The sequence below is a fragment of the Ictalurus punctatus genome, chromosome 4, assembly GCF_001660625.3.
Source record: "Ictalurus punctatus breed USDA103 chromosome 4, Coco_2.0, whole genome shotgun sequence".
NCBI lineage: Eukaryota > Metazoa > Chordata > Actinopteri > Siluriformes > Ictaluridae > Ictalurus > Ictalurus punctatus.
In genome coordinates, this window is record NC_071284.1 from 20,128,547 (window position 1) to 20,154,242 (window position 25,696).

General features: G+C 37.3%; 1 protein-coding gene across 1 annotated transcript in view; it reads left to right on the top strand.

The window, feature by feature from the left end:
• st14a (ST14 transmembrane serine protease matriptase a) overlaps nucleotides 1-24,322 on the top strand; it is a 54,049-nt gene extending 29,727 nt beyond the window's left edge. The window contains exons 8-19 of the mRNA XM_017466359.3: nucleotides 7,027-7,172; nucleotides 12,643-12,746; nucleotides 12,836-12,933; nucleotides 13,255-13,388; nucleotides 14,283-14,387; nucleotides 15,553-15,660; nucleotides 15,837-15,953; nucleotides 16,119-16,238; nucleotides 19,543-19,726; nucleotides 20,003-20,271; nucleotides 20,481-20,617; nucleotides 23,306-24,322. Of these exons, the coding sequence (XP_017321848.3) occupies nucleotides 7,027-7,172; nucleotides 12,643-12,746; nucleotides 12,836-12,933; nucleotides 13,255-13,388; nucleotides 14,283-14,387; nucleotides 15,553-15,660; nucleotides 15,837-15,953; nucleotides 16,119-16,238; nucleotides 19,543-19,726; nucleotides 20,003-20,271; nucleotides 20,481-20,617; nucleotides 23,306-23,467 (1,684 nt within the window). The 3' untranslated portion in view covers nucleotides 23,468-24,322. The remainder of the gene's footprint in view (nucleotides 1-7,026; nucleotides 7,173-12,642; nucleotides 12,747-12,835; nucleotides 12,934-13,254; nucleotides 13,389-14,282; nucleotides 14,388-15,552; nucleotides 15,661-15,836; nucleotides 15,954-16,118; nucleotides 16,239-19,542; nucleotides 19,727-20,002; nucleotides 20,272-20,480; nucleotides 20,618-23,305) is intronic.
• Nucleotides 24,323-25,696: the final 1,374 nt, after the last annotated feature.

Genomic DNA, 25,696 nt, shown 5'->3' on the forward strand with positions numbered 1-25,696 from the left:
AAATATGGGTGCCCATTCACACCTGATTGTCATCCCATTGATCGGAAACACCTGACTCTAATTTCACCTTTAAACTAACTGCATCCTAGAGGTGCACATACTTTTGCCACTAACAGGTATGTAATATTGGATCATTTTCATTAATAAATAAATGACCAAGTATAATATTTTTGTCTCATTTGTTTAATTGGGTTCTCCTTGTCTACTTTTGAAGACTCTGTTTGTAACAGTGCTTCTCACTGTAGAATGGTAAATTTCAAATTGTTTTAGGGAAGTCATTGTAACCCTTCCCAGATTGATGAGCAGCAAAAATTGCTTCTTCTTGGCATGATTTAGACTGAGTGCTCCAGAACCCCAATGGAGAGGGCAGCAATGTTTTTTGGTTTTTTTGTTTTGTTTTTGAGAGCAGTGGCTTTCTCCTTGCAACCCTGCTATGCGAAACATTGTTGTTCAGTGTTAACAAATTTTGTGCATTTCATTAGTAACACCTGACTGTCAATTACTCTCTTAATAATTGTGGATGCAGGAAGGGTGTACTAATTTTTTTTTCTCACCTGGTTCCTAAATGTTTGTTTACTTTTTGGGATTTTTTTTTTTTGTGTGTTATCAAATGAGGTTATTTGGTTATCTGTAGAGATTGAGGACGAGGTTGAGGATGAGGACCACACAATTATTTATGCCTTGATTATTAAAAACATAGAATTAAAGGGGGGTGTACTGTAGTTTTCATCTTCATACCTGCATGTCATTTAGACTACACCAGGGTGCAGTGTTGCATGTTCAAAACCAGAGTTTCCATAAAAGGGAAAGGGGTGTCTATGAAATTTACAAGCATAGTTGAGTGTGGTAGACAGTAGTTTTGCTTTACTGCAAGGGGAAGCAAATAAGAAATCTCGTGCAATCAACCTTTCTGAAGCATGTTCACTTGTCTGCATCAAGCACTTTAATTCGACTAGTGGTTAAATCAACTAAATGATGGATGCTTTGAAAGTCTTTTTAAATTAATGTGTTATATATATATATATATATATATATATATATATATATATATATATATATATATATATATATATATATATATATACACACACACACACACAAAGAATATTGTGAACCATTTGGAATTTTCTATATTTCTGCATGAATATGACCTAAAACATCAGATTTTCACACAAGTCCTAAAAGTAGACAAATAGAACCCAATTAAACAAGTGAGATAAAATATTATATTTGATCATTTATTTATTGAGGAAGATGATCCAATATTTCATATCTGTCAGTGGCAAAGTATGCGAACCTCTAGGATTAGAAGTTGATTTGAAAGATAAGTTAGAGGCAGGTGTTTTCAATTAATGAGATGACAGTCAGGTGTGAGTGAGCACCCTGTTTTATTTAAAGAACATGGATCTAAATCTGATCTCCAAGAGCAAGACATGTAATAGTCTGCGAGGTCACAAAGGGACCCAGGTTAACTTTTCAGCAACTAAAGGCCTTTCTCACATTGGCTAATGTTCATGAGTCCACCATCAGGAGAACACTGAACAACAATGATTTATGCAAATCATTGTTGTTCAGTGTTCTCCTGATGGTGGACAGGGTTGCAAAGAGAACTACTATATACTTTTGTGTGTGTGTGTGTGTGTGTGTGTGTGTGTGTGTGTGTATACACACATACACAGTGCCCACCACTAATATTGGCACCCTTGGTAAATATGAGCAAAGAGAGCTGTGAAAAATTGTCTTTATTGTTTAACCTTTTGATCTCTGCTCTCCTGGATATCAAACAATTGCAAATACAGCCCAGGTTTATCAAAAAAGTCTTTGTTAAATATAGGTGTGCAATAATTATTGGCATCCCTATGAATTCATATGAGAAAAATATATTTAAAGTATATTTTCCATTTTTTTAGTACACCTGACTGACTAGGAACAGGAAATTGTTCAACCATGATTTCCTCTTTCACAGGGGTATAAATATGAGGTAACACAGGCCAGATTCCCTTAGTCATTCATAACAATGGGTAAGACCAAGGAATAGACCTGTGATGTGTGGCAAAAGGTTGTTGAGCTTCACAAAATGGGAAGTGACTATAAGAAAATAGCAAAAGCATTGAAAATGCCCAGTTCTACCATCAGGGCAATAATTCTTGTCAACTGGAAATGTTATGAATCAACCTGAAATTGGATGTGTCTATATTGTCTCAGTGCACTGTGAAGAGGATGGTTCATGTGGCCAAAAAATCTCCAAGGATCACAAGTGGAGAATTACAGAAGTTAGTTGCATCTTGGGGTCAGAAAGACTCCAAAACTACATTCCGAAGTCACCTACGTCACCACAAGTTGTTTGGAAGGGTTTCAAGAAAAAAGCCTATACTCACATCCAAAAACAAACTTGAGCATCTTCAGTTTGCCAGACACTATTGGAACTTCAAATGGGATTGGGTTCTATGGTCAGATGAAACCAAAATAGAGCATTTTGGCAATAAACACCAGAGGTGGTTTTGGCACACACAGAGAGGTAGCCATATGGTACCTCATGCCAACAGTTGAATATGGTGGTGGCTCTTTAATGTTTGGGGCTGTTTTTCTGCCAGAGGACATGGACATTTTGTTAGGTTACATGGCATCATGGACTCAATAGATATTAAATGAAAACCTGACTGCCTCTGCCAAAAAGCTTAAAACGGGCCATTGTTGGATCTTCCAGCAGGCCAATGATCCAAGACACGCATCAAAAGCAACACAGAAATGGTTTACTGACCTCAACATCAAGGACCTGCCTTGGCCACCCAGTCCCCTGACTTGAAACCCCTAGAAAACCTGTGAGGTGAAGAGAAGAGTCCACCAGCATGGACCTTGAAATTTGAAGGATCTGGAGGGATTCTGTGTGGAGGAATGGTCTCGGATCCCTTGCCATGTATTCTCCAACCTAATCAGGAGAAAACCCCGAGCTGTGATCTTGGCAAAGGGAAGTATTTACTAAAAGGGTGTCAATAATTGTTGTACACCTATATTTAACCCTTATGTTCTGTTTGGGGTCTATATGACCCCAGACCCTCTTCAAATAGTTATATATCCTGATATTTCATGAATTTTCCTAATTACATAAGATCTTTTCAGAAATGTGTTTTTTACTTAATAATAATGTTTCTGATGTCCACTATGACATGACTACACACGAGATGTTTGGGGTCATAATGGTATCTTATTTATTACTCATATTTGTTATTGGGAGCAAAGTATTTTCACATGCTTTGAATCTGTTTGGTACTTAAGGTGCAAAACACTCTAAATGTAAGAGTTAATGATGCACTTATTTCTATTCTTTTATCAGTTCAGTAAGCTCAGGGTAAATGGAAAGGAACATTTAAGCAGGAAAAAATGTTATTTCATAATTATCATTTTCACACTATGGTTAACAGTGACCACAAACAATGAGGAAGTGAAGCAAATCTCAACAGAACATAAGTGTCAACGAAGATTATTATTTTTTGATAAACCTGTGTTTTGTTTTCAGTTGTTTGATATCCATGAAAGCAGAGTATTTTTGTGAGTTTTTTAAATTTATTTATTATTATTATTTTTTTTAAACAAAAGATCAAAAAGTTAAACAATAGACACATTTTTACAGCTGTCTTTTAGTGTGAAAAACTGGGGGGAAAATCTGGTCATTTCATTTTGGTGTTTTTTTTAACTGTAACATTTTGGACTATGCATAGTATGAGATTATGGTGGTGGGGCATGGTTGAGTGTCTAGGTGTGGATGGAGAGGAGTTTGATTGAATCGGCAGGTATTGCCAGAGTTGCAAAGCCCGCTTATAATATGCGACTTTGTTTTTTTTTTTCTGAAGTCACTTGCAATTTGTGTCTGTGAAATTCAGAATTAAATGAATGTGCAGCAATTTGCAAATAGAGATATATATTTGTGAATACAAGGTTCTATTTTGTATTAATGTATCATTATTTGTGCATGCAACAAGTAAGATGTGAATTGTGGATCAGGTGACACACATGCATTCATTGACGTCTTTTCTGAGTCGATTCTGTTTGGTTCATCTGGATTCTGAGTTTCTTTCCGCGGTTTGCCCTGCACAATCTGCACACGAATCTCTCCCGAGCCACACACACCTGTGCCTAAGAAAAGCAGCTACCACTAGATGGCAGTCTCAGCTTTACAGAATTGGCTAAAATTCTACTTTAGAATATGGATCACATTCAAATATTAGTGATTTATTCAGTGTTTATTAAGTTATAAGTTAAAGCTAATAACAGTAATAATTAGAGGTGAACCAATGTTTTAGCCAATAAAGGCTATTTTTCCAGCTATCGGCTGATAGTTTAAAAATATCCAATGATCAGGGCCGATTATATCCTGTCAATGAAAAGAGGGCGGGTGAAATGCATTGATTTCGTGTTGTGTGTAAAGATGATGACAAAACTCCAGTTTGTAAACTCTTCACTGCTGAAATTTTACACTGGAAGTGAACAGCAGTGAAGCAGTGTCGAGTCTAATTCCCCCAAAACCACCCCCCACCTCCCCCCCGCTACTCGTGCTGCTCCCACGCCAATACACTGTTGAAAGATTTAAATGAAGATGGGTGACAAAAAAGTAGCATATATTGCACAGAAAATATATTTGTAGAGTAGTATGTTTCGTCTGCAGTTAATGTTAGAGGTAATATCATCAAAAAAGTTTATATTAGGCCTATATATTACCAGTTTGATGTTGACTGATGAAGTAGAAATGCTTTTGTTTGTGGTGAGTGAATGTGAGACTAACAGGAGGTTTTTTAGAATTCAGTCAATGTTGATCTGAATTCAATAAGTCAAGAAATCTTACTTTAATCTTCAGAATTTAGGTAAATGTGTTAATCTTAATTAGAGTAATGTGTTTTCTGTTTATGAGACCAGTTACTGTGAAACAACTTATTGAAATGGAGAGAATACAATTTTTATTTGCATTTCTTTCAGAATTGTGGAATTAATTATTATTAATTTAAAAGAAGGCATAAAAGGCAGAACTATCGGTATCTGCCGATATCACTCTTTATAATCAGTTTTTGGTATCGGTGAATCTCTAGTAATAATAGTAGTAATAGTAATAATAGGCGAGAAATAGTGTTCAAAACAGTGATACTATAAATGCAGACTTTAATACATGAAAAAGACTCTATTAGCAACATGTACGTACCAGCTTTATTCTCTCCATTTCAACAAGTTGTTTCACAGTAACTGGTCTCAAACAGAAAACACATTACTCAAATTAACATTAACTAAATTCTGAAGATTAAAGTAAGATTTGAAGATTAAAGTAAGTTTTCTTAAATTATTGAATGTTATTAATTCATATTAAAATTGATTAGGGGGAATTAGACTCGACGCCCTTCACTGCTGCTCACTTCCGGTGTAAAATTTTAGCAGTGCAGAGCTTACAGAGATTACAAATTTTATTTTTATTTTTTTTATTACATTTTTTTTGAATGTCCATGGAATAAATAAAATATCACATGCCATGAGTGTACCTTCTGTCATCATTTACACGTTTGAATGACCATGTAATATGAAGCAATGTGAAATTAAAAATGAACTTGTATGGCCATGGGCATTGTTTCAACTCAGGACCACTGTCAGTTGCTGCTATTGTCGTGCAACTGTTTGACTCCGTAAACTACAGCGCTTCACCTTCGCGTGCTCGCTAAGAGTAGGCTAATGGTTGAGAGACAGGAATTTGGCCAATAGTTGCTACAAGCCTTTTATTATGAACCAATTGGTGTGCGAGAAGGCGGGAATTACAGAAAGGGGTTAAATCAATGAAAAATATGCGCACACTTTGCCGTATTAGAACATAAGCACATCATAATGAAACTAAAGCTGAATCCAGGACATTTTCTCAAATTTAGACACTTTTTAAGGTCTGAAAAAGAGGACATGTCCGGGGAAAAAGAGGCTGTATGGTCACCCAAAAAAAAAAAAAAGTATTTCAGAGAACAATTTGTTAAATTCTACCAAATTAACTTTGTGCAAAATTTATCTGCGCATGCACCAGGAGGTTGCTCATGTGTGTCATGACTGGCAAGAGAGAACCAAAACTATAATCAAGCAGCTGTCTATATTGTGTTATTTCAAAAGATTAATTTCTTTGGTTTTAAATGAAAAAAACTGTAATCCTGATAGTATTCCCATTTATTACAAATTGTACCTGTAATCTGATTACTTTGTTTTGTGATGTAACTGTAACAGATTATTTACCAGTTTTGTTTTCTGTTACTCCACAAGCCTGGCCATGACACAGAGATGGCTGTCAAGGTATCAAGTAAAATAGGGATTAAATTTTTTTTTTATTTTTAAACTTGGTGTTTTTGCAATGCTAATAGATAGAGGTAATCATTCAAAATTAGGAAAATTAAAAAACTGTCAATCAACCAACTTTACAATTATTGGACCACTTGACATGGACTGATCCACATAGAACCATGGCCTGAAAAAGAAAGAAAGAAAAAAAATGAGTGAGCACATATTTAAAGATATGGCATGTATGTATGCATGCATGTGTTGGTTAGCTCATATTATAATTTTTTATTATCTGAGCAATACCACTATAGTGGTATAATTCAGATTTACCTTTTTTGAAACTATGACAATGACAGTAGCTAATTACATCTTCATTCACAGTGACCTTAAGTATTCCTCAAGTATATATTAACTTTCCATTTGCAGCACTCTGAATAATACTGTGTCTGAGGTGTGTAAAGCGTAACTGACACTAAGAAATATTCTTCTGCAACTGGCGTGCAGTAGTGCATCACATCAGAGATCTCCCAAAAACAAACTGTTACGGCAAAAAATAAATAAATAACAGTAAACCTGAAGCACAGTACTTTACTGTTTTGGTGATTAGCAGCTAAAAAAAAAAAAAAGATAATCATTCTAAAAAGTAAAACACAATCATCTTTTTAATTTTAACATTAATATAATATGGAGATGTTATTTTGATAGTTGGATTTTATTGCTTTTTTTGTCTAATAGGAAATGTGGACACTACTCTCCCAATAACCCTCTCGGCTTCATCTCCTCTGGAAATGTGATGCTGGTGACCATGGTAACCAACGATATTGGGGACTATCCTGGTTTCAGAGCACAAGTGTCTCAAGTGGTTGGGGGCAGTACTAGAGGTACAGTATGAATGAGAGCTGTTTTAGGGAGCTATTTTTAGTAGTTTGGCCTGTAAATTTCACATATTGTCTTGTTATGCATACTTCATTATCGTATGCTAAACACAGTTCATGGGAGAAAATATTTTTAACTTATGTTGAAATGTCAATGCTTTATGTGGTTAGGGATATCACGATACCAAAAATCTAGTAGTCGGTACCGATACCACCAAAAGTAATGATAATGACCCTTTATTGGTCACATATACAGTAGAGCACAGTGAAATTGTTTTCTTCGCAATTTCAGCGCCCCTGGAGCAGAGAGGGTTAAGGGCCTTGCTCAAGGGCCCAACAGTTGCAGCTTGGCAGTGCTGGGGCTTGAACCCCCGACTTTCCGATCAGTATACCATAGCCTTATTCGCTAAGCCACCACTGCCCCTAAGTACACGATAGTCGATACCACGGTGTGGTATGAAATTAAAAAAGTAAAATAAAAAAACTCTCCTGGAGGACATCCTCCTCTGGCTGATACTGAGGGGGGTATTTTAGTTATCAAACACTGTCTGATAATGAGTGGACGTGCACTCCTAAGTGCACAGATGCACACACACGCACCTTATACTCTGAATGCAAGCATTAGTTTAAATTTACTGATATGGTGGCAGACCAAAAAGATTTATTAAAAGCATGAACATTTGAATAATTATTAGTGACATTAGGCTACATTTAGCTGACAGAACACAGGCTGAATGGTGATGCATGGTGGCCCATTCGGAGGTAGTTTATAACATCACAATGCGTTAGCATCGTTAACAAATAACTGGCTACCGCAAACATTACATGGAGCATAACGTTAGATGGTTTCATGGCCACGATGCCAGCTGCCTCAAAGAAACATAATATAGGACCGTCTTTCAGGTGCTTCGCCAAATTCCAGGTGTTTCCTCGCTTTGTTTGAAATGAATGATAGCATCGGTTGCACACCGGAAACCGATACTAGCTTTCCTCTCTTTTCCTCTCAACAAGTCGGGGCGGAGCTAAACTTGTTAAGCTAAGCTAATCTTTTGTAGTTTTCCCTGTGTGCTTGTAGGCTTTATTCTTCTTCACCACTTGTGGACCGACTAAAACACTTGTACATATTTGCTGCCCCCAATCAGGTCCGGAAGAATCGCAACTTCGGTACTGACAACTGGTACCAACGGAAATGCAGAAAAGCAAGTACCGTCACATTTTAAGAATGTTGGTACCGACTTGGTACCGAAGTATCGGTTCTCGTGACAAAAATCTATAATGTGAATCTTGCCAAGCATTAGAAATTATTTTTACTTGGTTGTGAATAGAAATTTAAATTGTAGAAATCCAGTCAATCATTCAATTCAATTGAATTCAATTACATTTTTATTTATAAAGTGCTTTTAACAATGGACATCGTCTAAAAGCACTTTTACAGAAATCTGAATATAAATTTAGATAAGGAAGAAACCTTGAAAGGAGCCACACTGAAAAAGGAACCCATTCTCTTCACGGTGACAATGGTTAGTGTAATTATGAGTCATTACTCACCCACAACTGTATATTATAGCGTCAGACAGTTCTGAGTGTGTTGAAAGGATCTTCATTCAGGCTACTTAAAAATGGGAACCAAATTCTGACACAGATAGTTAATAACAATACCTATCTGAGGCAAAGGGTTTATAAGTGATTAATTCCACAACATTGTCTTCCTCACCTAGACACATACAATATATGGCCAAAAGTATGCACAACCCCAATTCCAAAAAAGTTGGGTTGCTGTGTAAAATGTAAATAAAAACAAAATGCAATGATTCACAGTAGAACATAGAAAACACATCAAATGTTTAAACTGAGGAAATGTACAATTTACGGGAAAAAAATAAGGTAATTTTGAATTTAATGGCCGCAACACATCTCAAAAAAGTTGGGACGGGGCAACAAAAGGCTGGAAAAGTAAATGTTACTAAAAAGAAACAGCTGGAGGAACATTTTTGCTACTAATTAAGTGGCAACAGGTCAGTAACATTATTGGATATAAAAAGAGTATCTTAGAGAGGCAGAGTCTTTCAGAAGTAAATATGGGATGGAAGCGTATGTTGTCTAACCTGTCTATATATGTCTAACCTGTGCAAGCTTATTCCATAGGCACTAATGCACCCCATACCATCAGAGATGCAGGCTTTTGAACTGAGTGCGGATAAAAAGCCGGATAGTCCCTCTCTTCTTTAGTCATTTTTAGTTTAGAGGATGCGGAGTCCATGGTTTCCAAAAAGTTGTTCAAATTTCGATTCGTCTGACCACAGAACAGTTTTCCACTTTTCCTCAGTCCATTTTAAATGAGCTTTGGCCCAGAGAAGATGGTAGCATTTCTGGATCATGTTCACATATGGCGGCTTCTTTGCATGATCGAGCTTTAACCAGCATTTGTGGATGGCAAGGCAAACTGTGTTCACAGACAGTGAGTTCTGGAGGTGTTTCTGAGCCCATGCAGTGATTTCCATTACAGAATCATGCCTGTTTTTAATGCAGTGCCGCCTGAGGTCCCGAAGATCACGGGCATGCAATATTTATTTTCACCCTTGTTCCTTGCACACAGAGATTTCTGCAGATTCTCTGAATCTTTTGATGATGATATGTACTGTAGATAATGAGATATTCATATTGTTAGCAGTTTTTCATTTCATTCATTTCATTCTGAATTTGTTCCAGAAATTGTAGATGCAGTTTTTTGCAGATTGGTGAAACTCTACCCATCTTTACTTCTGAAAGACTCTGCCTCTCTAAGATTCTCTTTTTATACCCAATCATATTACTGACCTGTTGCCAATTAACCTACAGCTGTTTCTTTTTAATAACACTTACTTTTCCAGCCTTTTGTTGCTCGCGTCCCAACTTTTTTGAGATTTCTTTTGGTCATCAAATTCAAAATTACCTTATTTTATTCTTTAAATATTGTGAATAACCTATGGGTTTATGAGATTTGCAAAAATCATTGCATTTTGTTTTTATTTACATTTCACACAACGTCCCAACTTTTTTGGAATTGTGGTTGTAGACCTGGCCATCACACCCAAATGTGGGCTTTCCCTAAACTGTTGCCACAAAGGTGGAAGCACACAGTTGTCTAGGATGTCTTTATATACTGTAGCATTAATATTTCTCTTCACTGGAACTATGGGGCCCAAACCTGTTCCAGTATGACAAGTGAACTGTACAGAGCCTGACCTCAACCCCACTGAACACCTTTGGAATGAATTGGAATGCTGACTGTACTCCAAGTCTTCTCATCTGACATTAGCGCCCAAACTCATTAATGCTCTTGTTGAATGCTCCACGTTCCAGATTCTGATGGGAATTATTCCCAGAAGAGTGGAGGCTGTTATAGCAGCAAAGGGTGGAATAAACCCATATTAATGCCCATAGTTTTGGAATTGGATGTTCAGCCGTCACATACAGTATGGGTATGTTGGTTAGGTGTCCTCATACCTTTGGCCATATATTTGTGTGTTTTCTATAAAGTTATAATGTCACAGTAAGGTTATTCAGACAGTTGAAGATCTCATATCCAGGTATTTTGGATTATACGAATAGCTTTATTTCTTATGCTCAGTAATGCAAGGAAAAAACACTTCAACTTTTAAACTTTTAGGGGGATTGTCCATCATTGTGTGACAAACTATCAGTAAGTAATATTGCTTGAAAAGATATAAAAAGGTAATTTTCTTTAAAAACCCTCTCTTTATGCTTAATAGTATGTAATAACTAATTATTACTCATTATAGTAGTACAATTAGACATTATCAAATAAAAAATGGACATAAATTAGCAGTTTATTATTTTTTAAAAATCTTGTTGTTTCTATTTTTTCATATTGTACTACCTCCCCAACTGAGATTTTTTAAAATATTGATAGTAGTCCATGACCTAATGAACCAGTATCAGGGTATATTTATTGATAGAGACTTCAAAGCATTTCTGTAAGTCACTTTGGATAAGGGCATATGCCAAATGCAATAAATGTAAATTTACATACCATTTGACTGATATATATGACCTATATCAGTGCATGTATGAATTGATGGCTTATATATATATATATATATATATATATATATATATAATATAAAATGCACAGTCTTTGGTATTGTTTAATGTTGCATGACATTTTAATTGTTTTCAGATAATAAACGTTGATAGTAAACATCATGTCAGTCCAAATAATAATGTTGAGTCTGTGCAATAAAGTGCAAGGCTGAACTTTGGCAATTCGTATTATCCAAAAGAATCTTAAACTCCTCTTGTATTATGTCACAGTTATATGCTCCAAAATGTCCCACTGTACTTTTACACATTCTAAGTCAGACAAGCTTACAAGAATTACTGTAATAATTTTTTAGAAGCTTCACAAATTTCCATGCGGTCATTGAGTTATATTTTACACAAACCTCTGGAATAACTCATTGGATGTTTTGTAGCTTGTTAGGTTACAGACAGCCCGCATGACAGACACCCTCTCTCTCTCGCTCTCTTGCGCTCTCTCTCTCTCTCTCTCTCTCTCTCTCTCTCTCTCTCTCTCTCTCTCTCTCTCTCTCTCTCTCTCTCTCTCTCTCTCTCTTTATCTCTCTCTCTCATTCTCACATACACACACACACACACTTAAAAACTCACACACAGTTTACTTGCTTACAATAATGATAATCTGCTAAGTAGTTACTGACAGGGAGCATTGAAATAGTGGTTTCAGCTTTTCAACACTCACGAACTTTGTTTCACTGAACGTATACCAAGGTTTTGACTGACAAAAATGTTAAGTTGACAGAATAACAAACAAAAGCATAACTTTACTGAAATTTAATGTTCAAGATATTCAGAGGAATAAGTTTATAGACATGTGGGCCTGTGCCAACATGCCTGCTACATAATGTTCAGTAAGAGATGAATGCAACACAAAGCATTCAAATATTGATCAAATTTAGGTTTGAATGAGATTTGAGCAGCAAGGCCATATAGTTTATTACCAGTGGTTGGCTGTAGGATGATTATCAACGAGCATTATGAAGTTAAAGAATGAGACACCATGACTCTAGCAGCTTTTTTCCCACAATATAAAGTCCATCCATCCATCTTCTATACCACTTATCCTTCCTTCAGGGTCACGGGGAAACCTGGAGCCTATCCCATCGGCACAAGGCGGGGTAAACCCTGGACAGGGTGCCAATCCATTGCAGGGCACAAATCACATACACATTCACACACCCATTCATACACTACGGACACTTTGGACATGCCAATCAGCCTACCATGCATGTCTTTGGACTGGGGGGTGGTTTCCGGAGGAAAAACATGTAAACTCCGCACACACGGTGGGAATCGAACCCCCGACCCTGGAGGTGCTAACCACTAAGCCACCGTTCACCCACAATATAATTTGATTTAAGACCATATTCCTCTCACTCTTGTTTCTGCTTACCTGTAGCAATGTCATGTGGTGGAACTCTGACAGGAACCTCTGGAACCTTTACATCACCAAACTATCCGAAATATTATCCAACGTTTATTAGGTGTGAATGGAAGATCCAGGTTAGACTGCCTCTTGTACTGAAAATAATATCGAACTACTCATGTAATTGCATATAATAATATTGTTGTGTTGTACTTGTGTATTAAAGGTGCCATCTAATATGCATGTGAAGCTGGTCTTCTCTAAATTCATGATGTCTCTCGGTGGGGCCTGTTTGACGGATTATGTCCAGGTCAACGATGAAAAGTGAGTGAACATGGAGCTTGATGGAGCTGTTTTAAGTTTCTAAAAGAGTGTGAGTATGACTAGTGTGTGTGTGTGTGTGTGTGTGTGTGTGTGTGTGTGTGTGTGTGTGTGTGTGTGTGTGTGTGTGTGTGAGAGAGATAGAGAGTGGGTGGCAACAATCACAGTTTCAGTATTGCACATCTATACTGAACCATTATTGCTTTGGGACTGTTTTGTCCCGGTTGTCCAGGTCCTTTTGTGAAAATTATTGCTATAATAAATTTTGGTAAATGTCAGCATATTTTAGCCCCAAATCTTTTGACTTTATCTGCTTCTCCAAAGGCTTTGTGGTGAACTACCTTCTTCCACCATGCGAACCAGCAACTCGAACCAAATGATTGTAGTTTTCCACTCTGATGCATCCTATGTGGATCGAGGCTTTAATGCAACCTTCATGGCCTTTGAACCCAGTAACCGTAAGTGCTATGTCCTAGACTCCACCAGGAACTCATGATACATCTATGCCACATCATCCAGTGCCAAAAGAAACTATACTCAGCAAAAAAAGAAACGTGCCTTTTTCAGGAGACTGTATTTTAAAGATAAATTTGTAAAATCCAAATAAGCTTTACAGATCTCTATTGGAAAGGTTTTAAGCAATGTTTTTCATGCTTGTTCAAAAACTATTATTGCACATGCAACTGTGGAACAGTCCTTAAGACACTAACAGTTTGCAGGTGGTAGGCAATTAAGGTCACAGTTACAATAATTTAGCACACTAGAGACTTTTCTACTGACTATGAAAAACACCAGAAGAAAGATGTCTAGGGTTCCTGCTCACCTGCGTGAACATGCCATAGTCCTGTGCAGGGAGGCATGAGGACTGCAGATGTGGCCAGAGAAATAAACTGCAATGTCTCTAATATAAGATGTCAAAGACAGCTTGATAGGAAGGACAGCTGATTGCCCTGTCAGTGGAAAATTACATGTAACCATGTGCCCCCCCAGACATGATAAAGAACTTGCAGATGCCTTGGTGGAAGAGTGGGGGAACATCTCACAGCAAGAACTGACAAATCTTCTGCAGTCCATGAGGATGAGATGCACTGTAGTACTTAAAGCAGCTAGTGGCCACACCACATACTGACTGTTATTTTTGACCCCCCCCCCCCCCCTTGTTCAGGGGCTCATTATTCAGTTTCTGTTTATGTCTCAGTTGTTGAATGTTTTTTATGTTAATACAAATATTTACACATTAAGAAATTGGCTGGAAATAAAAGCAGTTGAATGTGAGAGGACGTTTCTTTTTCTCCTGAGTTTATAACCGGCTTCAGTATTAAAACTTCTTACTTGTTAAAACTTGTCCTCAGCATGTCCTGATAAGTTCCTGTGCAACAATAAACGCTGTGTCAGTTCTGCCCTGCGCTGTGATGGCTGGAATGACTGTGGAGACAGTAGTGATGAGAGGAATTGCCGTACGTACTCCCAAGACACTGACCCGGAATACACGCACACACTCAGTTGTCAGGTTTTCTATCAGTGACTCCGTTTACATGGACAGCAGTAATCTAATTATTGACCTTACTCTGAGTAAGATAATAATGTGCTTTAAGGTGTTTACATGAGTCGCTTTTAGAATACTCCTTTCATGTACCCGATTTACATGTTATAGTACATAATTAGATTAACGGCGCACTTCATTACGTCACCGCGCCACGCCATCCGACGTCCCTCCAGAATTTCACGTATCAACATACAGTTGGTCTTCATTATGGTACCGTATACAGTTTTGGGTGTTTTTATTTAATTTTTTTACGAACGCTTTAAGTGCAGTTAATTTTTTGTCATGCTGTATGTGCGAATAGACATCTGCTTGAAACCGTGGGCTGCGTCCCAAACCGCATACTTACCTACTCCATAGTAGCCAAGATACATGTATTTCGTCCACTACAGGCCTATAGTAGGCAAGTTCGCAGTTTGGGACGCAGCCGTGCTCTCTTGTTTGCCGTAAAACGGTTGAGCACTGCCATGTGTGATCGTGTCCTGTCGCAAAATGTGGTGAAAACTCACACGACGTTAATAACGTGATTAAGGTGTTTACATGTCTGTAATACACGTCGATAATGTGACTAAAACAGGAATACTCCACATGTCTTAATTAGATTTGTGTTTACTTCGAGTATGACCTTTATTAAGGTCATTAAAAATTGCTGTTTACATGGTAGTTTATTAATCAGAGTATTGTCTTAATCGGGTTAATATTGGATTATTGTCCATGTAAACGCACTGAATAAAAACAATCAAACATTTATTAACAGATTTTTCATTCAACACAGTGGCTGCAGGACTCCCTCCTGGTCCAGTTTTAGTATTTGGTCTGAATCCAAAGAAATATAAAGTATTTTTAAACTAAATCTTTACATTAATATATGCTGTTTGCTTTGAGAGATGAATACTACCATCAGCTAAACTTCCTATACTTGTTCCATTAGATGAAAAGGCAGTTTGATTGATGGTAGCTGTAATTATGCAGCCATTAAAATTTATTAGTTCATTACTGACTTTATATAATTTGTAGTGCATAAGTAAATAATGTGTGTGCATACAATTTTTTTTAAGTGTTAATTTTTATTCTTACAGACTGTAACTCTACCATGATCAGCTGTAGGAATGGTCTGTGTAAGCCGATGTTCTGGAAATGTGATGGTATTGATGATTGTGGGGACAAAACTGATGAAATGAATTGTGGTAAGAAGTGTGATCTTTAAGTTTTCCTGTATTCTAATTGTGTCGATGTATGCGTTAATCTTTTGTTATGTTTCTCTCTCTCTCTCTCTCTCTCTCTCTCTCTCTGTCTCTCTCTCTCTCTCTCTCTCTCTCTCTCTCTCTCTCTCTCTCTCTCTCTCTCTCTCTCTCTACCTTAGCTGCCTGTAAAACAGGAGAGTTTGTATGTGGAAATGGTGTCTGTATCTCAGAGAAACAAAGGTGTGATGGGAAAAATGACTGTGGTGATAAATCAGATGAAGCAGACTGTGAAAGATGTAAGTTACAGGAAAACACAATTTTGTATGCTGTATAATAAACTCCCTCATGTTCATACTAAGGTTATCCATGATGTCATTACGTCTTAGATTAGATTATTTCTTTTTACAGCAATTGTTTATAGGATAATACCATTTATATGCCTGGCCCTTTTTCCATTTCAGCCTCCGTATGTCTGGAAACTAACTTCAAGTGCAGGAACAACCAGTGCATTAGTAAGCAGAACCCAGAGTGTGATGGAGAGAAGGACTGTACTGATGGGTCTGATGAGGACAAGTGTGATGGTAAAAAAAAAAAAAAAAATATATATATATATATATATATATATATATATATATATATATATATATATATATATATATATATATATATATATATATATATATATATAAAAATGTGTGTGTGTGTGTGTGTATGTATGTGTGTGTGTATATATATACACAACCAATACATATTGGTTTCACTCTGCCCACATTTTACATTTTTTATTACATTCTTTTGAATGTCCATGGAATAGTATTATATAATATATACACACACAGCTTAATTTGAGCCGGAACAGGATCCGGCACCTCTAAAATATAGCACAATTGTTTTCCGGAACCTTTTTAGTTTTAGTTTTTAATTCACCAAAAGGAAAACGGAACAAAAAAAAACGGCAATAGAAATGTTCGAATATTGCTAATAGCTAATCAGTAGCCTCTTTCACGTAACATAATCATTTCCAGTTCAAAGTTCACCTGAGTTTGTTGTCACAAAGTGAAGCCTACAGTCACATAGCATGCGTTGTAGTGTGTCATGGCGAAAAGAAAGCCGTTATCATTACCAGCATTTAGTAACACAAACAAAATACTAAAAAGGCAAGAGTCCAAGAGAGCAAGCAGCAGCATGTCAGTCAGTGCGTTTAATCCACTATTAACCCGATTAAGACAAGACTCTGATAAGAAACTACCATGTAAACAGCAATTTTTAATTACCTTAATCCGATTAAGGACATACTCAAAGTAAACACAAATCTAATTAAGACATGTGGAGTATTCCTGTTTTAGTTGCATTATCGAGGTGTATTACAGACATGTAAACACCTTAATCACATTATTAATGTCGTGTGAGAGTTTTCACCACATTTTGCGACAGGACACGTACACACACGGCAGTGTGAAGTACATGTATCACGGCTACTATACGGTAGGTAAGTACGCGGTTTGGGACGCAGCCCTTGGCTTCAAGCAGTCGTCAATTAGCACGTATAGCATGACAAATAATTAACCGCACTGGAAGCGTTGGTAAAAATAAAAACACCCAAAACTATATACATGGTACCATTACGAAGACAAACTGTATGTTAATACGTGAAATTCTGGAGGGACGGCGTGGTGCGATGACGTGTGATGTTAATCTAATTATGTTCTATAACATGTAAAACTGGTACATGAAAGGAATATTTAAAAGCGACTCATGTAAACACCTTAATCACATTATTATCTTACTCAGAGTAAGGTCAATAATTAGATTACTGCTGTCCATGTAAACGTAGTCACTGACTACGTTTACATGGACAGCAGTAATCTAATTATTAACCTTAATAATGGTTAATAAGAAAAAAAAAATCAAGGCATTACAATGGCCCAGTCAATCACCTGACTCGAATCCAATTGAACAACATTTAAAGACAATATGTTTAGAAGAATGGACCAAAATCACACCTGAATACTGCGGCCCATTAATTTCTTCATACAGGAATCACCTTGAAGCTGTCACTACAAAGACTTCTCCACTAAGTATTAAATTAATTTCAGTTAGTGTGTTCAATACTTTTTACCTGTGTCATTCCACTTTATTACACATAACTTCATTTATGAACTTTAATGTTTGGATTTCTTTATATGTGTGGATTTCTTGAGTTAATGCCAAAGTCTGGTGAAAATTTCATGTGAATAACCTCATTGGAAATATATTTACTGATAAAAATGTTGACCCGTTCAATACTTATTTCCCCCACTGTACAGCTTTGTGAAATAATGTGTTGGGTAAGGTGATTTTTTTCTGTTGTTTATTTTGTGCAGCTAATGTTTATTGTAAGTACTTTTACTGTATGAAACATAGCTTTTTGAAGTGCCTTGGGCAAATGTGTTTTGTGGAAAACTAAGAGCACATAAGCTGATAGAATGTGAAATCCATAAATGTTTCCCTTTGTAACGAGAATACTCTCTGCAATTAAGTTCATTATGCTATTATGGCGCTGAACCAGTGTATGTATGATAGGTAGGCCTATGTATCAGTTACATAGGCCTACCTATCGGCATTGAATATCGTTAGCTACGCGAGATACTGGAAGCACGTTTACATGTCTGTAAGAATGAAGCCCGGGACCTTTTTGAGTATATGTGTTGTGTGTGTGTGTGTGTGTGTGTGTGTGTGTGTTAGGGATGTCACGATACCAAAAATCTAGTAGTCGGTACTGATACCACCAAAGTACATGATACTCGATACCAAAGTTGATACCACGGTTTGGTTTAAAATAAATAAATAAATAAATAAATTTCTAAATAAAATTGAAAACTCCTGGAGGACATCCTCCTCTGGCTGATACTGGCAAAAAGAGAGAGCGGGATATTTTAGTTATCAAACACTGTGTGACAATGACTAATAACAAGTGCTAAGGTGCACTCCTAAACGCGTGCACACAGACACATACTCTGAATGCAAGCATTAGTTTAAATTCACTTATATGGTGGCAGGCCAAAAAGACTTATTAAAAGCATGAACATTTGAATAATTATTAGTGACATTAGGCTAAATTTAACTGACAGGATACGGGCTGAATGGCGGTGCATTGTGGCCGATTAGGAGGTAGTTTATAACATTGCAATGCGTTAGCATTGTTAGCAAATAACTGGCTATCGCAAGCATTACATGGAGCATAACGTTAGCTGGTTCTACGGCTACAATGCAGCTGCCTCAAAGAAACATAATATAGGACCGTCTTTCAGGTGCTTTGCCAAATTCCAGATGTATCCTCGCTTTGTTTGAAATGAACGATACCATCGGTTGCACACCGGCGACCACTTAATTTGTTAAGCTAAGCTAATCTGTAGTTTTTCCCGTGTGCTTGTAGGCGTTCTTCTTCACCACTTGTGGACCGACTAAAACACTTGCGCATATTTGCTGCCCCCTTCAGTTCCAGAAGAATTGCAACTTCGGTACATTCATTAGAAACAGTAGCAACGTTACTGCAGTAAAACAAGTACCGTCACGTTTTAAGAATGTTGGTACCGAAGTATCGGTTCTCATGACATCCCTAGTGTTTTTTTTATATATATATATATATATATATATATATATATATATATATATATATATATATATATATATATATATATATATATATATATATATATATATGTATGTATGTATGTATATGTATATATGTGTGTATATAACATAGTGTATAATATCACATAACATAATATTGTAGCAGATTCAGTGGTATCATCAAGTCTCAAATCACTGCCCGTGAAATCATATTCTTTTGTGTGGAAGGCTGAGGTTTACAACCCTACTAATATCTGCTTGCCTCTCTTCTAGTATGTGGAATGCGTCCTTTTAAGTCCTCGCGTATTGTGGGCGGGCAGGATTCAATGGAGGGGGAGTGGCCTTGGCAGGTCAGCCTTCATATCAAAAACTCTGTGCATGTGTGTGGAGCATCAATCATTAGTGACAGCTGGCTAGTCACTGCTGCTCACTGCGTACAAGACGAACCCAAAATTAGGTAAATATGGCTGTTTTTATGCTTCATATCTACCAGTGTGACTAGTACAATGGCAAAACCCAGATACCAGTTTACAAGAAGTATAACAATTTATCAGAAATAGTTTAATGGCTTTCTGGTTATTTTCTGTCTTATTCCTAAATTCTTAAGATTATGTCCAAAAAGGATTTTTATATAGACCAAATAAATAAAATGTAAAAAGACATTTGACTTCCACATTTACCACAACTTTTAGCAGTCCAAAAACTGTGTCTGTGTGTGTCTGTGTGTGAACAGACTCTCTCAGCCAAGCTCATGGGAGGTGTATCTGGGCCTCCATACCCAAAAGCAGACGGATAAAGCAGAAAAGCGTTACCTAAAGAGGATCATTGCTCACCCCAGTTACAATGAATATACATTTGATTATGACATAGCTCTCATGGAACTGGACAAAGCTGTCACTTTCAGAGACACCATCCGACCCATCTGTTTGCCATCCTCCTCTTATATCTTCCCTGTGGGCAAATCGGTATGGATCACTGGCTGGGGGGCCACCAGAGAAGGAGGTGGGTTTCGCAGTTTAATTGGTGTTTAATGCTTATGATGTGAAATGTTCATCACTCTAATTAGTGCAGTTGGTCAGCCAAAGCACTTATGTACATCAGAAAAGCTCAGCGATTTTTAAAAGGCGTGAGCAAGCAAAATGTTGCTCTGGAAGGACTTGATAAACATTAAAGTGTAAAAAATATTAAAGTTTGTGTGTGTGCCTATACAGGCTCTGGTGCAACAGTGCTGCAGAAAGCAGAAGTTCGCATCATTAACAGCACAGTATGCGATACACTGATGAATGGGCAGATCACTTCACGTATGACATGTGCTGGAGTACTAGCAGGAGGGGTGGATGCCTGTCAGGTGTAGTTTCTTTCTTTTTCCCCTCTGAATCTATCTACTTTCATTCATCTGACCCTACATACACAAATGCTTATAATACATATTCACCTTATTCACCATTGTCTTTTTGGCTGATGACTGAATATATATATATATATATATATATATATATATATATATATATATATATATATATATATATATATATATATATATATATATATATATATATATATATATATATATATATATATATATATATATAAATAAATATAAATATAAAATATGCTCAGCAAAAAAAAAAAGTCCTCACATTCAACTGCTTTTATTTCCAGCAAATTTCTTAATGTGTATATATTTGTATTAACATAAGATTCAACAACTGAACAAGATTCACAGACATGTGACAAACAGAAATGGAACAATGAGGCCCTGAACAAAGGGAGGTGGGGTTCAGTATCAAAAGTAACAGTCAGAATCTGGTGTGGCCACCAGCTGCTTTAAGTACTACAGTGCAGATTTGTCAGTTCTTGCTGTGAGATGTTACCCCACTCTTCCACCAAGGCATTTGCAAGTTCTCGATCACGTCTGGGAGGACACATGTAATTTTCCCTGCAAGGACAATAAGCTGTCCTTCCTGTCTCCCTGTAGCACTTTCTTAGTCATCTTACACTACATACATTGCAGTTTATTGCTCTGGCCACATCTGCAGTCCTCATGCTTCCCTGAGGAAGGGCCTATATGCCGCAGGTGAGCATGAACCTTAGGCATCTTTCTTCTGGTGTTTTTCAGAGTCAGTAGAAAGGTCTCTTTAGTGTCCTAAGTTATTGCAACTTTGACCGTAATTGCCTACTTCCTGTAAACTGTTAGTGTCTTAAGGACTCTGGTGCAGGTGCAATAAATGTTTATGAACAAGCATGAAAAACATTGTTTCAACCCTTTCCAATAGAGATGTGTGAAGCTTATTTGGATTTTACAAAATTATGTTTAAAATATAGTCTCCTGAAAAAGGGATGTTTCTTTTTTTGGCTGAGTTTATACAGTATCTCACAAAAGTGAGTACACCCCTCACATTTTTGTAAATATTTGATTATATCTTTTCATGTGACAACACTGAAGAAATGATACTTTGCTACAATGTAAAGTAGTGAGAGTACAGCTTGTATAACAGTGTAAATTTGTCCCCTCAAAATAACTCAACACACAGCCATTAATGTCTAAACCACTGGCAACAAAAGTGAGTACACCCCTAAGTGAAAATGTCCAAATTGGGCCCATAGTGTCAATATTTTGTGTGGCCACCATTATTTTCCAGCACTGCCTTAACCCTCTTGGGCATGGAGTTTCACACCAGAGTTTCACAGGTTGCCACTGGAGTCCTCTTCCACTCCTCCATGATGAAATCTCGGAGCTGGTGGATGTTAGAGACCTTGTGCTCCTCCACCTTCCGTTTGAGGATGACCCACAGATGCTCAATAGGGTTTAGGTCTGGAGCCATGCTTGGCCAGTCCATCACCTTCACCCTCAGCTTCTTTAGCAAGGCAGTGGTCATCTTGGAGGTGTGTTTGGGGACGTTATCATGCTGGAATACTGCTCTGCGGCCCAGTCTCTGCTTCAGTATGTCACAGTAAATGTTGGCATTCATGGTTCCCTCAATGAACTGTAGCTCCCCAGTGCCGGCAGCACTCAGGCAGCCCCAGACCATGACACTCCCACCACCATGCTTGATTGTAGGCAAGACACACTTTGTACTCCTCACCTGGTTGTGCCACACATGCTTGACATCATCTGAACCAAATACGTTTAGCTTGGTCTCATCAGACCACAGCACATGGTTCCAGTAATCCATGTCCTTAGTCTGCTTGTCTTCAGCAAACTGTTTGCGGGCTTTCTTGTGCATCATCTTTAGAAGAGGCTTCCTTCTGGGACGACAACCATGCAGACCAATTTGATGCAGTGTGCGGCGTATGGTCTGAGCACTGACAGGCTGGCCCCCACCCCTTCAATCTCTGCAGCAATGCTGGCAGCACTCATACATCTATTTCCCAAAGACAACCTCTGGATATGACGCTGAGCACGTGCACTCAACAACTTTGGTCCACCATGGCGAGGCCTGTTCTGAGTGGAACTTGTCCTGCTAAACCACTGTATGGTCTTGGCCACCGTGCTGCAGCTCAGTGTCAGAGTCTTGGCAATCTTCTTATAGCCTAGGCCATCTTTATGTAGAGCAACAATTCTTTTTTTTCAGATCCTCAGAGAGTTCTTTGCCATGAGGTGCCATTTTGAACTTCCAGTGACCAGTATGAGGGAGTATGAGAGCGATGACAAGAAATTTAACACACCTGCTCCCCATTCACACCTAAGACCTTGGAACACTAACAAGCCGCATGACACCAGGGAGGGAAAATGGTTAATTGGCCCAATTTGGACATTTTCACTTAGGGGTGTACTCACTTTTGTTGCTAGCGGTTTAGACATTAATGGCTGTGTGTGGAGTTAATTTGAGGGGACAGCAAATTTACACCGTTACACAAGCTGTACACTCATTACTTTACATTGTAGCAAAGTGTCATCTCTTCAGTGTTGTCACATGAAAAGTTATAATCAAATATTTACACAAATGTGAGGGGTGTACTCACTTTTGTGAGATACTATATATATTTTGTGTGTGTGTGTGTGTGTGTATAAAATGTACTTTCCCCCCCCCAGGGTGACTCAGGCGGTCCTATGTCTAGCTCTAATGCAGTTGGGCGAATGTTTCTGGCAGGCGTGGTGAGCTGGGGTGATGGATGTGCGCGTAGAAACAAACCGGGAATTTACACCACTGTCCCCAAATTCCGTGCCTGGATTAAAGAGCAAACAGGAGTATAATTGCAGAGAAAAAAGATTACGGGTATTTTTGGAGAACAGAGTTACCAGTTAATTAGTTACTTAGTGAAGCACATTGATCATATAATGTTATTTGTTCTGTTTATGTGCCTGGAAGGACAAATTGAGAAGAAACTAAGATGCTGTTTAGATATGTTTGATACTGAGGCTGTCTCTGAAATTAGGTCAGTGTTGTATTTGACCCACAGCATGATGAGCCTGTGTCTATGAAACAGTCTTTTTGTCATCCCTGCCCCCAAAATGCATACAAGTCTCTTTGTTGATTGAAATGTTATACAGCATAGACAACTGTTTTACATTTGTATATTTAATTAAATGTGAAGTACCAGGCTATGTTTTTACTGTAAATAGATTTCTAATGTCTTCTTTTAAATTTGTTTCTTAATAATGAATTGCTTGGAAAATGAAATTATTTGATCTGTTCAGAGTTAGGATTATATAGTATACATTTCTTAATTTCTATAACTCTGGGATCCCTAAATACACAAAATATACACTAAAATGTGACTAATGATTTTTCTTCTGACATTCTTTTTTTTATTAATATTATTATAAATGATTTATAACCAAAGCATATTGGCCTAATTTTCTTTCAAAGTTGGATTAATATGCCATTGTTGGGTGATTAGTGATTTTAAGAAATGTGTTCAACGGTTTACCAATTTTTGTGTGTTTTACTTTAATATTATTTTTTCTTTTATTTATCATTAATTTCTTCAGGTTCTAATTCTAAATGCAAAAATTACTGTTTTTATTAATTTACTTGCTGTGTACAAGACAAGTGTTTTAAAAGTATGTACCTTAATAAATGAAGCGTTGTCCTTTTTTGCCTTGAAATGTGACTGGGAGTTCCTAGGTCCTAAGGCAGGTGTGGTTGCAGGTTTTCGTTGCAGCTGGATAGGATGCACACTGGATAGTTGATTGTTGCCCAAGATGAACTGATATTAAACAAGAGGAAATGGGTGTGACTCCTGCCATCGTCGGAAAGAAAGCCTGCAGCCATACCAGCCCTTTTTGGATAAGATGAAGACCCCTGTGCTAAGGCATAAAAACACTACATATGGATATGCAAAACCTTGTTTAAAAAAAACTCCATTAAATCTCCAGATCTTGATCAGACTTGGTAGTTGTACCACAAGGCTACAGGAAATTTCAGCATTTAAAAGACCTCTCATTGAGCAGAGACATAAGACAAGATGAACTATACCTTTTAAATGTAATAATCACCAGGGGCTGTATGCATAAAGCCACTCAGAGTAAAATGTTTGAAAAATCCTAAGTGACATAATTTTATTCTATTCCTAGATTTAAGAATAAGTGTGATTTATAATGGTTCCTAAGTGTTAATTCTAGGTCTCAGCTCCTAAATTACTTAAGAATGCAGGAGAGGTATCCTAACCTAGTTAGGAGTAATAAGATGGCAGCAGGAGACCACGTACTTTCCAACAAAGGAAGAATGTGTTGCAATTATATGATGACAGGGAGTTAATAAAATGATACAGGCTTGATCATATTTATTACTAATCTAGTAAGAAATTCAATAACTTCTACCTCTAACTGCAGAAATGAAAGTAATAATGACTGTGTTTTTTGGCGACTGGAAAAATACAGCAGTGCACCAAACATAATAAGCTAGTTCACTGACTTCCCTGCTGACCTTCAAACCATATGGCAAAAGCAAGCTGCTTTTATAAAGATTGTTGGCTTCCCCGGGGTTGTTGGTGCCATTGATGGAACTTATGTTTGTATAATTGCGTGAACTGTAAATGAGGAGACATGCATCAATAGAAAAGGATTCCCCAGCATCAGTAGGTAAGTTCAAGATGTGTTTGATGCCAATTACAAGATTCTGGATATTTTTCCAAAATGTCCAGGGTCAACACAAGTTGTTTCCCAGAGTGGCCTCACTCAGTTATTTTAACAAAATTATGTTCGCCCTGGATGTCATCAGCTGGGCGACTCATAATAACCTTTAAAACGTTGACTTCTCACCCCTTACAGAAGACTACAAGGGGAACAGCAGCTCAATTATAACAGATAATGTACTGGACTGAAATGTAGGCAAAATACCAATGTTATTCACTGTGTGCATTTCTGACATTCTTTTTTTTTTTTCATCATGAAGAGCACACAATGTAACGAGCTGTGGTGGAGAGAGGAATTAGACAGCTGCAACAGAGATTCCATGTCCTTCATGGAGAGATTCGACAC